The 12,592-nt window shown below is 38.7% G+C and overlaps 1 protein-coding gene across 4 annotated transcripts in view; it reads right to left on the bottom strand.

Annotated features, from left to right (window-relative positions):
• VPS8 (VPS8 subunit of CORVET complex) overlaps window positions 1-12,592 on the bottom strand; it is a 331,520-nt gene that overhangs the window by 267,230 nt on the left and 51,698 nt on the right. For all 4 annotated transcript variants that reach the window (XM_057500758.1, XM_036875334.2, XM_057500761.1 and 1 more), the window contains exons 12-13: window positions 12,473-12,532; window positions 11,322-11,429 (exon numbers count right to left, since the gene is read on the bottom strand). In XM_057500758.1, coding sequence (XP_057356741.1) covers window positions 11,322-11,429; window positions 12,473-12,532 — 168 coding nt within the window. The remainder of the gene's footprint in view (window positions 1-11,321; window positions 11,430-12,472; window positions 12,533-12,592) is intronic.

Below are 12,592 nucleotides of genomic sequence, written 5' to 3'. Positions count from 1 at the left end.
TGCGCGGGGGGCCCTGGATACTAGGGAAACAGGGCAGCAAGAACAGTAAGCGGGTACCGGAGGCCTGGCACAGGAGGATATAAGAAAAGCGAGTGGCCATTTTTTTTTTCTCTTTTTTCTGTTTTGTTTTGGCGAGCGCTTTTTGGAAGTCTTAAAGGGATAGGGACCCCAATACTAGGGAAACAGGGCAGCAAGACCGGTGAGCAGATGCCTGAGGCTGGTGCCGGTGAATAAAGAAAAACGAGCGGCCATTTTTAATTTAATTTTTATTTTTTTAATAAAAAAATTTTTTCTTTTTTTTTTTCTTGTGGTCGTTGTTTTCTTTTGGCGGGTGCTTTTTGGAAGTCTTAAAGGGGCAGGATGGGACACTTAATTCAGAGGTAGAGAATCCGGGGATCTCTGGGCATGCTAATCCCCTGGGCTGCAGGGAGCTCGGAGGCCCCTTACGGAGATAAATAGCCTCCAGGCTGCTCCCCCTCCAACGCGACTCCACCATTTTGGAGCAGCAGCCCGAGCCAGGCCACGCCCACAGCAACAGCAGAGATAAACTCCATAGCAGCCGGGCAGGAAGTAGAAACCCTGTCTGTGTGCAGCTACCCAGCACAAGCCACTAGAGGTCGCTGTTCTCCCAGGAGAGGAGGGCCACAAACAAACAAGAAGGGAAGTTCTTCCAGCCGTCACTCGCCCCAGCTCTGCAAACTATTCCTATCACCATGAAAAGGCAAAACTACAGGCAGACAAAGATCACAGAGACAACACCAGAGAAGGAGACAGACCTAACCAGTCTTCCTGAAAAAGAATTCAAAATAAGAATCATAAACATGCTGACAGAGATGCAGAGAAATATGCAAGAGATATGGGATGAAGTCCGGAGGGAGATCACAGATACCAGAAAAGAGATTACAGAAGGGAAACAAACTCTGGAAGGGTTTATAAGCAGAATGGATAGGATGCAAGAGGCCATTGATGGAATTGAAACTAGAGAACAGGAACGCATAGAAGCTGACATAGAGAGAGACAAAAGGATCTCCAGGAATGAAACAATGTTAAGAGAACTGTGTGACCAATCCAAAAGGAACAATATCCATATTATAGAGGTACCAGAAGAAGAAGAGAGATGAAAGGGGATGGAAAGTATCTTGAAAGAAATAATTGCTGAAAACTTCCCCAATCTGGGGGAGGAAATAATTGAACAGACCATGGAAATACACAGAACTCCCAACAGAAAGGATCCAAGGAGGACAACACCAAGACACATAATAATTAAAATGGCAAAGATCAAGGACAAGAAAAGAGTTTTAAAGGCAGCTAGAGAGAAAAAGGTCACCTATAAAGGAAAACCCATCAGGCTAACATCAGACTTCTCGACAGAAACCCTACAGGCCAGAAGAGAATGGCATGATACATTAAATGCAATGAAACAGAAGGGCCTTGAACCAAGGACACTGTATCCAGCAGGACTATCATTCAAATATGAAGGTGGGATAAAACAATTCCCAGACAAACAAAAGCTGAGGGAATTTGCTTCCAACAAACCACCTCTACAGGACATCTTACAGGGACTGCTCTAGATTGGAGAACTCCTAGAAAGAGCACAGCACAAAACACCCAACATATGAAGAATGGAGGAGGAGGAATAAGAAGGGAGAGAAGAAAACAATTTCCAGACAGTGTATATAACAGATCAATAAGCGAGCTAAGTTAGGCAGTAAGATACTAAAGACGCTAACCTTGAACCTTTGGTAACCACGAATTTAAAGCCTGCAATGGCAATAAGTACATATCTTTCAATAGTCACCCTAAATGTTAATGGACTGAATGCATCAATCAAAAGACACAGAGTAATAGAATGGATGAAAAAGCAAGACCCATCTATATGCTGCTTACAAGACACTCACCTCAAACCCAAAGACATGTACAGACTAAAAGTCAAGGGGTGGAAAAACATATTTCAGGCAAACAGTAGCGAGAAGAAAGCAGGGGTTGCAGTACTAATATCAGACAAAATAGACTTCAAAACAAAGAAAGTAACAAGAGATAAAGAAGGACACTACATAATGATAAAGGGCTCAGTCCAACAAGAGGATATAACCATTCTAAATATATATGCACCCAACACAGGAGCCCCAGCATATGCGAAACAAATACTAACAGAACTAAAGGGGGAAATAGACTGCAATGCATTCATTCCAGGAGACTTCAACACACCACTCACCCCAAAGGATAGATCCACTGGGCAGAAAATAAGTAAGGACATGGAAGCACTGAACAACACAGTAGAGCAGATGGAACTAATAGACATCTATAGGACACTACATTCAAAAGCAACAGAATATACATTCTTCTCAAGTGCACATGGAACATTCTTCAGAATAGACCACATACTAGGCCACAAAAAGAGCCTCAGAAAATTCCAAAAGATTGAAATCCTACCAACCAACTTTTCATACCACAAAGGCATAAAACTAGAAATAAACTGTACAACGAAAGCAAAAAGGCTCACAAACACATGGAGGCTTAACAACACGCTCCTAAATAATCAATGGATCAATGACCAAATCAAAATGGAGATCCAGCAATATATGGAAACAAATGACAACAACAACACTAAGTCCCAACTTCTGTGGGACACAGCAAAAGCAGTCTTAAGAGGAAAGTATATAGCAATCCAAGCATATTTAAAAAAGGAAGAACAATCCCAAATGAATGGTCTAATGTCACAATTATCGAAATTGGAAAAAGAAGAACAAATGAGGCCTAAGGTCAGCAGAAGGAGGGACATAATAAAGATCAGAGAAGAAATAAATAAAATTGAGAAGAATAAAACAATAGCAAAAATCAATGAAACCAAGAGCTGGTTCTTCGAGAAAATAAACAAAATAGATAAGCCTCTAGCCAGACTTATTAAGAAGAAAAGAGAGTCAACACAAATCAACAGTATCAGAAACGAGAAAGGAAAAATCATGACGGACCCCACAGAAATACAAAGAATTATTAGAGAATACTATGAAAACCTATATGCTAACAAGCTGGGAAACCTAGGAGAAATGGACAACTTCCTAGAAAAATACAACCTTCCAAGACTGACCCAGAAAGAAACAGAAAATCTAAACAGACCAATTACCAGCAACGAAATTGAAGCAGTAATCAAAAAACTACCCAAGAACAAAACCCCCGGGCCAGATGGATTTACCTCGGAATTTTATCAGACATACAGGGAAGACATAATACCCATTCTCCTTAAAGTTTTCCAAATAGAGGAGGAGGGCATACTCCCAAACTCATTCTATGAAGCTAACATCACCTTAATACCAAAACCAGGCAAAGACCCCACAACAAAAGAAAACTACAGACCAATATCCCTGATGAATGTAGATGCAAAAATACTCAACAAAATATTAGCAAACCGAATTCAAAAATACATCAAAAGGATCATACACCATGACCAAGTGGGATTCATCCCAGGGATGCAAAGATGGTACAACATTCGAAAGTCCATCAATATCATCCACCACATCAACAAAAAGAAAGACAAAAACCACATGATCATCTCCATAGATGCTGAAAAAGCATTTGACAAAGTTCAACATCCATTCATGATAAAAACTCTCAGCAAAATGGGAATAGAGGGCAAGTACCTCAACATAATAAAGGCCATATATGATAAACCCACAGCCACCGTTATATTGAACAGCGAGAAGCTGAAAGCATTTCCTCTGAGATCGGGAACTAGACAGGGATGCCCACTCTCCCCACTGTTATTTAACATAGTACTGGAGGTCCTAGCCACGGCAATCAGACAAAACAAAAACATACAAGGAATCCAGATTGGTAAAGAAGAAGTTAAACTGTCACTATTTGCAGATGACATGATACTGTACATAAAAAACCCTAAAGACTCCACCCCAAAACTACTAGAACTGATATCGGAATACAGCAAAGTTGCAGGATACAAAATCAACACACAGAAATCTGTAGCTTTCCTATACACTAACAATGAACCAACAGAAAGAGAAATCAGGAAAACAACTCCATTCACAATTGCATAAGAAAAAATAAAATACCTAGGAATAAACTTAACCAAAGAAGTGAAAGACTTATACTCTGAAAACTACAACTCACTCTTAAGAGAAATTAAAGGGGACACTAACAGATGGAAACTCATCCCATGCTAATGGCTAGGAAGAATTAATATCGTCAAAATGGCCATCCTGCCCAAAGCAATATACAGATTTGATGCAATCCCCATGAAACTACCAGCAACATTCTTCAATGAACTGGAACAAATAATTCAAAAATTCATATGGAAACACCAAAGACCCCGAATAGCCAAAGCAATCCTGAGAAAGAAGAATAAAGTAGGGGGGATCTCACTCCCCAACTTGAAGCTCTACTGTCAAGCCATAGTAATCAAGACAATTTGGTACTGGCACAAGAACAGAGCCACAGACCAATGGAACAGACTAGAGAATCCAGACATTAACCCAGACATATATGGTCAATTAATATTTGATAAAGGAGCCATGGACATACAATGGCAAAATGACAGTCTCTTCAACAGGTGGTGCTGGCAAAACTGGACAGCTACATGTAGGAGAATGAAACTGGACCATTGTCTAACCCCATATACAAAAGTAAACTCAAAATGGATCAAAGACCTGAATGTAAGTCATGAAACCATTAAACTCTTGGAAGAAAACATAGGCAAAAACCTCTTAGACATAAACATGAGTGACCTCTTCTTGAACATATCTCCCCAGGCAAGGAAAACAACAGCAAAAATGAACAAGTGGGACTATATTAAGCTGAAAAGCTTCTGTACAGCAAAAGACACCATCAATAGAACAAAAAGGAACCCTACAGTATGGGAGAATATATTTGAAAATGACACATCCGATAAAGGCTTGACGTCCAGAAAATATAAAAGCTTACATGCCTCAACAAACAAAAAACAAATAATCCAATTAAAAAATAGGCAGAGGAACTGAACAGACAGTTCTCCAAAACAGAAATACAGATGGCCAACAGACACATGAAAACATGCTCCACATCGCTAATTATCAGAGAAATGCAAATTAAAACTACAATGAGTTATCACCTCACACCAGTAAGGATGGCTGCCATCCAAAAGACAACAACAACAAATGTTGGCGAGGCTGTGGAGAAAGGGGAACCCTCCTACACTACTGGTGGGAATGTAAATTAGTTCAACCATTGTGGAAAGCAGTATGGAGGTACATCAGAATGCTCAAAACAGACTTACCATTTGACCCAGGAATTGCACTCCTAGGAATTTACCCTAAGAATGCAGCAATCCAGTATGAGAAAGACCAATGCACCCCTATGTTTATCGCAGCACTATTTACAATAGCCAAGAATTGGAAGCAACCTTAATGTTCATCGATAGATGAATGGATAAAGAAGATGCGGTACATATACACAATGGAATACTACCCAGCCATAAGAAAAGGGCAAATCCTACCATTTGCAGCAACATGGATGGAGCTGGAGGGTATTATGCTCAGTGAAACAAGCCAAGTGGAGAAAGAGAAATACCAAATGATTTCACTCATCTGTGGAATATAAGTACAAAGGAAAAACTGAAGGAACAAAACAGCAGCAGAATCACAAAACTCAAGAATGGACTAACAGGTACCAAAGGGAAAGGGACTGGGGAGGATGGGTGGGTAGGGAGGGATAAGTGGGGGGAGAAGAAGGGGGGCATTAAGATTAGCATGCATGGGGGGTGGGAGAAAGGGAGGGCTGTACAACACAGAGAAGGCAAGTAGTGATTCTACAATATTTGCTATGCTGACGGACAGTGACTGTAAAGGGGTTTATAGGGGGGACCTGGTATAGGGGAGAGCCTAGTAAACATAATATTCATCATGTAAGTGTAGATTAATGATAACAAAAAAAAAGAAAAAAAAAGGCAGTTCCTGTGTGGAGACCTCCAATGCGTCCTACACAAGGGTATAAAGGGCATATAAAAGTGTAGGTAAAGGATCTGTTTGTGTTTATACAGAGGATCAAAGCCTAATTGGACTACCCCGAAAATGAACTAAGATACGATATGAAAAAGAACTTCCAACATCAGCACTCTCTGGAAGACTCATGCCAGAAGATGATCATCAAAAAACCCCAACAAAGATCCACGCACTGCTACAGCTGTAGATGCACTCATCCCACCAGTTCCTGGACTTGCCATGGGAATGAAGAAGGAGATATCTAAGCTGGCCTGTGCATACAGTAAAACAACAAATTTGACTGGATCTATACTGTTGGAACTCAAACAAGAATTAGGAGAAGTGCAAATTGTAGCGCTCCAAAATCTTACAACTACAGACATTTACTGTTAAAAGAACATATGGGATGTGAACAGTCCCCAGGAATGGGTTGTTTTAATTTGTCTCATTTCTCTCAGACTGTTCAAGCTCAGTTGGACAATATCCACCATATCATAGATAAGTTTTCACAAATGCCTAAGGTGCCTAACTGGTTTTCTTGGTTTCACTGGAGATGGCTGGTAATTACAGGTATGCTTTGGTTATGTAACTATACTCCTGTTATGTTAATGTGTGTGCACAATTTAATTAGTAGTTTAAAACCTATACATGCTGAAGTTACTCTACAAGAAGATATGTCAAAGAAATAATCAATCTTCCCATGTTTTCTTCCGCCTGCTACTTCTATAGCTTTTCTTCTTCCTTCCTAAATACAACCCTTAAACAGAATTTGTGCCTCATATCAAATTTACTGAGTATCATAATTCTTCCAAGTGGTAAAGATACCTCAAGACAGATGCTGGGCATAGAAGCCACAGGGCATAAATATGCAAAGAAGTAAAAAGCTAACCTTTTCAAACAATAAGGCTTCTCTCTCACTTACCAACTTTACACTTCCCTGTATGGCCCCGGAAGATGACTGGTTAGCCAGAGACGGGTAAGATTCCTCAAGGGAGGAACAACCTAAGACAGGCACAGTCGCAGGGGGGCCATCAGGTGAGAAATTGGGGATCAACAGAGGTGAGGCTTAGAACCTCACCCCCCCTGTTTTGAGAGAAATGTTCTGCATCCGTGGATGTTTTGTTGCCCTTGTCTAGCTTGGATTAATACTTAGTCTATAGGCACACACCTGATCATCTACATTTGCCCTCTGACAGCACTAAACTATGTTTTCTACCTTTATCCTGCATTTACCTACCACTTCAGCATTTTATTAAAAATAATAATAATAATAATAAGGGAGAAATGTGGGATTCACATATAAATCAAGTATAAAAATCAAACGAATAATCATAATTGACCTGATTGTTTATAGTTCATGATGCGTGATCGAAACCGAAAGTTTCTGTGATGACTGCCCTTGCACTGTTCACCATGTAAGAACTTATTCACTATGTAAGAACTTGTTCTCCATGTACGAACTTGTTCGTTATGCTTCAGAAGATTGGAGACTGACGAAAATTAGGCTTGGGGTGGATTAATGATTGTGCATTGAGCATTGACTCCCCTATACAGAATTTTATTGTTGTTAACAACCATTTGATCAATAAATATGAGAGATGCCCTCACAACAACAACAAAAAAAAGTACACACTTCCAATTGTAAAATAAATAAGTAACCAGGATGTAATGTATAGCATAAGGAATATAGTCAAAATATTGTAACAACTTGGTATGGTGATAGCTGGTACCTAGAATTATCATGTATATAAATGTTGAATCACTGTGTTGTACACCTGAAGCTAATGTAATGTAATACTGTGTGTCAACTACCCTTCAATAAAAAATAATTATCTACAAAAAAAAAAGAGAAAAACCAAGAAAAATAAAAAAGAAACTATTACACAAATGAAAAAAATCATCCACATCATGATTTATACCAAAATCCAACACATATCTACTCAGTAGTCTAGTTTTGAGTATTGACAAATGCTGTAATGTTATTTTCACTCTTTTATAATTCAGAACTAACTTTATCACATCAATGATTGTATTTAGCCAGAGTTAAAGCATTCAATGGGATTGGTGACATGGTGTGAACTCCAACAAAATTTCATTTAAAAAAAGCTACAGTGACAAAACTAGACTTTTCTGAAGCATATTATTATAGGTCAAACAGCCCCACACTTTCCAAAAAAAACCTCCAGTGTCAATCATTTATATATATATATATATATATAGAGAGAGAGAGAGAGAGAGAGAGAGTACATACATACTCTCTAGCCTTCAAGCATCCTTACAATTTGCTTTCTCTGCTTCTGCTCCAAGGTGATAGAGTACTGAAGAAAGGAGACAGCACAATATATGACTGACACCTAAATTCATGACATTCCCTCCAACCTGGGTTTTCCTGTACACTCCCCATAGTAGTGTCTTAGATGTCTTCTTTTCCCTTTTGTCCCATTCCTCTTTGTCATCCAGTCCCATCACTTGCAGTACTGACCTCACCAGGTACTTTAAGAAACATCTGAGACCACTTAATGTGGGCCCTTCATGTCCTCTCATCTTCACTTCCCTGAGCTACTTCCCGTGTAAGAAAGGATGGTCTGGTAAAAGGAGCCTGGGATCTACAGCCATGTATTTGAGAGTAAGTTCCACTATTGCAGCAGTGTGACCAAGGGCAAATCACTTAGTCTCTCTGTTTCCTCATTTGAAAAATGAAAATAAGACAGCACCAAATTGTTCCACCTTCTGCATATGTTGAAAGTGTTTCATAAGCAAAAAGATCAACAGCCACATTACCAATTCTCTGAAAATTTGCTCAAGTCCTTGCTAAAGAAAATCATTTCATTTCTATATACTCAAAATCCTACCCCCTCCATCACTGTTTATTATTACATCTCCCTTGTTAGTATAGTCAATCACTCCCTTTTAAGGGCCCTTTCCCTTTTACTATCAAACATGTTTCTAATTTCTCTATCTTTGAATAAAAAACAAAAACAAAAACAAAAAACCTTCCCTTGATTTACTTTTTATAGATATACTTACTTATTCTCTTTCCTCTTGCATCCAAACACTGTACATTTGTTCTTTTAGACACCCATTGCTTTAACAAGGTTCTACAATCTAACTTCTACCTCTATTCCATTGATAATTAGGCCACAAAAATGTTCTAACGAGAGACTTCTTGTATATCCAGTGGTCTTCGTCTTCAGTCTTCCTCCTTGATCTTTATTCAGTATTGGTATTACCTTGGAATTGACACTGACCTGAAGGCTCTCCCCTTTGTCTTCTGTGACACCATACTGTCCTATTTCCCCTCCTACCTCTATGCGGCTTTATAGGAACTCCTGTTTTGTTTTTCCTTTCTTTTGTGTGAGTGTGTGCCAAGGTTATGTATGCTTTAGCTTTTGAATTTCACAGCTTCAACTACCCTCCATATCCTGAAATTTCAAATGCATTCCAGACCTGCATTGCCATCTGTCCAGAGGCCATTCCCTGATACAACAGTTGGGAGTCCCAGCTTCACTTCCAACTCAACACATTTAAATCTTCTCTAACCCTAACCCTTCAAATATTCCAAGCTTCTAAAATGCAAAGTCAGAAATGCAATGTTTAATTCACATCCTTCAGTCCCTAGATCCAATGAGGAGCCTTGTCTTCCCTTCAAAATATCATCCCTAATTCTCACTGCCACTAACCACTCTTATCTAAAGATCTCACACCTTTAGTACAACAGCAAAACCTCTATTTCCTTCCTATCTCCTACAATCCATTCTTTTTGCTACTTCTACACTGATCTTCCTAAAAAATCACCTTAATCACATCTTTATCACTTTAAGAACCTGTGAAGGTACCTCATTACCAATCTAGGTCATTTTTCATACAATCCAGGCCAGAGGTCAGCAAACTTTTTCTGTAAATGGCCACACAACAAGTATTTTAGGTTCTGCGGACCACATAGCTTCTGTTACAATTACTCACCTCTGTCACTGTCATGAGAAAGCACTCATAAATAATATATAACCAGATGAGCATGACTGTATCCCAATAAAACTTTATTTACAAAAACAAGCAGTTGGCCAGATTTGGCCCACAGGCCATAGTTTGCCAACCCCTAATCTAAATTCATGCCATATATTCAGTTTTATTTTCCGTAGTAGTTTCTCCCTGTCATATTTATAAACATTTATTAAGCATCTTCTATATATAGGCACTGTCTTAGTGACTGGAATATAGCAGTAGAGTTGTTCTTTAGACCTATGGAACTTTCAGTTTACTGAGACAGCAAAATATTAGACAAGTAATTTAAAAAGTGCTGAATGTTACAAAGGAGAAGGTCTTCTGGGTGTATGCTGCAAGAAATGCTAACTTACTTCAGACGGTCAGGGAGGGCAACGTTAATCATGAGCTAGGATAAGGGGAGCACAGAGCTTTCCTGGCAGAGCTAAGATATGTAAAGACAGCAAAGCCAGAGAATATTCAGGAAGCTACTCAGAGCCGAGGCTAGAAATGTCAGTGGTTTGGGCTAGAGAAGCAACAATGGGAGAGACAAAGAGAGTAAATTCAGGAGATTCTGGAGATACAGTCAACAGGATGTGGTAATGGAGCAGAAGTAAAGGGAAAAGGGTAACTGAAAGGCAGGGTAACTCCTGGGTTTCTGGCTGGAGAAACTAAAGGGACAATAGTGCTGGCTTCACTGAGCTAGGAAACCAAGAGATTACACAGGCACCTTCTTACCTCTATAACTTCAGTTCATCTTACTTGCCCCAATGTGCATGTCTACCTCTCCTATAGCATTTGCTGTATATCCTTCATAAAGTCTTGCATGCCTCTCCAGTCCATATAAATCTCTCTATATTCTGAACTCATACCAACTTTTAATTCTCATCACAGAGTTGAATCCTTAAACTGTTCTCCCTAGTAGTAATGACCATACTGGTTTTGTCTTTCAAATAATACTTTGAGCTACATGAAAGAAAAAACAATGCTTTATACTCCCTGTGTCCATCACAGGATAGAGAACATAGCAGGTACTTAATGATACTTGTTGTCTGATATATACACTTTATGTTGATAGGTAAGCCATTAACATAAACACATGTACCTTCATATATTTATACATAAGCCATTAATTATTTGTTAGTCAAAGGAGATAGAATTGATGAATACACAATGAAGGGGCATGGAGTTGAGGGTCATCAGTTGTTTTCCATGTTAATCATTAAAGCCTTAAATAAAATTAAATAGACCACTTTTTCTCCAAATAATTATGATACATATTTCTTTGACACAATATTAAATTATTGGTGAATCAGGAAGAAAATCTTATGATAAAGGACTTTATAATAGATCTAGCCTCATATTAGGACTTACCAATAGGAAATGAACAACATCTCCTCTGCAGAACGCAAGCATGGGATTCACATAATTATGCACTGCCACAAAGTGCCAGGCCAGCAACGGAACACTGGAAGGATCCATCTAAGTGAGGAGAAGGCCAAAAAAAAGTCATCACAGTAAACAAATGTACACTCGAGATCTGTGCTTTAAATTGTGTGTAAATTTTACACCAAAGGAAAAAGTGAAATACTGAACTCTAGGTAATCATATACATGATGAATATTTAGAGAAAAGATTACTGATTCCTGCAATTTATTTGGAAATACATTTTTAAAAAAACATAATTTGATAGGTAGAGAGATGGATAAATATATAAGAAAGAACAGTACAACATTAATGGTAGAAGTTAATAAGTATACAGATGTTTGATGCAAAATTCCTTCCACTTCTGTATTTGTTTGAAAATATTCATATGAAAATGTTGAGGAAAATACCAATCAAAAATACAAAAAGATGCAAACACATACCACCATGATAAGCACCGATTAGCCAATAAAGCTCATGTAAGAAATGTTAATAGCAATCTATGCCAGCTTTGCCATCTGAACAAGTAGATGTGCTTCCCCTGGGGCCCAGAGATACAGAGAATATAAGCAAGAAAACTCCCTCAGTATAAAGGCCACTTTCTGAACTAGCCTTAGTTTGGTACCATCATTCTCCATCCCACCTATCAATGCCTCTCCTCACATAGACACTGGAAGATCACAACTCTCTGAAAACAACCAACCAGAACAGAAAAGGGCAACTGGGGCATGCAAAATATATTCTGTGAAGTATTACCCCCAAAGTAAAATGTCAGAGTCAGAGTATAAGCAGCAATTTATGCTGGATATTAAGGTGGTTCCCAATCAGTAGTTCAATATCAAAGCAGCAGCTGTTTACAGAGAAAAACTTAAAGCAATAAAGGTAGAAAAGTACACTCTAGGGGTCTCATGATCTCCAGAACACTGCTGCAGTCATAAGCTTATGCTGCTTCGGTCACATCAAGGTAAGTTCACACAATGATCTTCAGAGCACTGATGTCCATTATGTCTAGTTATCTGACAATCTCACAGAATTCACCATATACAAGTCATTTTCTTTCCCCAACCTCTTTTGCCAATAAGATGGAGAGGCTTACTCACCCGTCCGTAGGGAAAAGTCATCCACACTTTCAAGGATGGTTTCAATCCAATAACCAGTATCTTTAGGAGAAAAACATTTTTAATATTTACACTATAATTTTCAATTTTTTGGTATTCAAA

This window comes from Manis pentadactyla, chromosome 1 (assembly GCF_030020395.1).
Source record: "Manis pentadactyla isolate mManPen7 chromosome 1, mManPen7.hap1, whole genome shotgun sequence".
NCBI lineage: Eukaryota > Metazoa > Chordata > Mammalia > Pholidota > Manidae > Manis > Manis pentadactyla.
The sequence above is the reverse complement of the archived record's forward strand: the minus strand, read 5'-3'. Positions and strand labels throughout refer to the sequence as shown.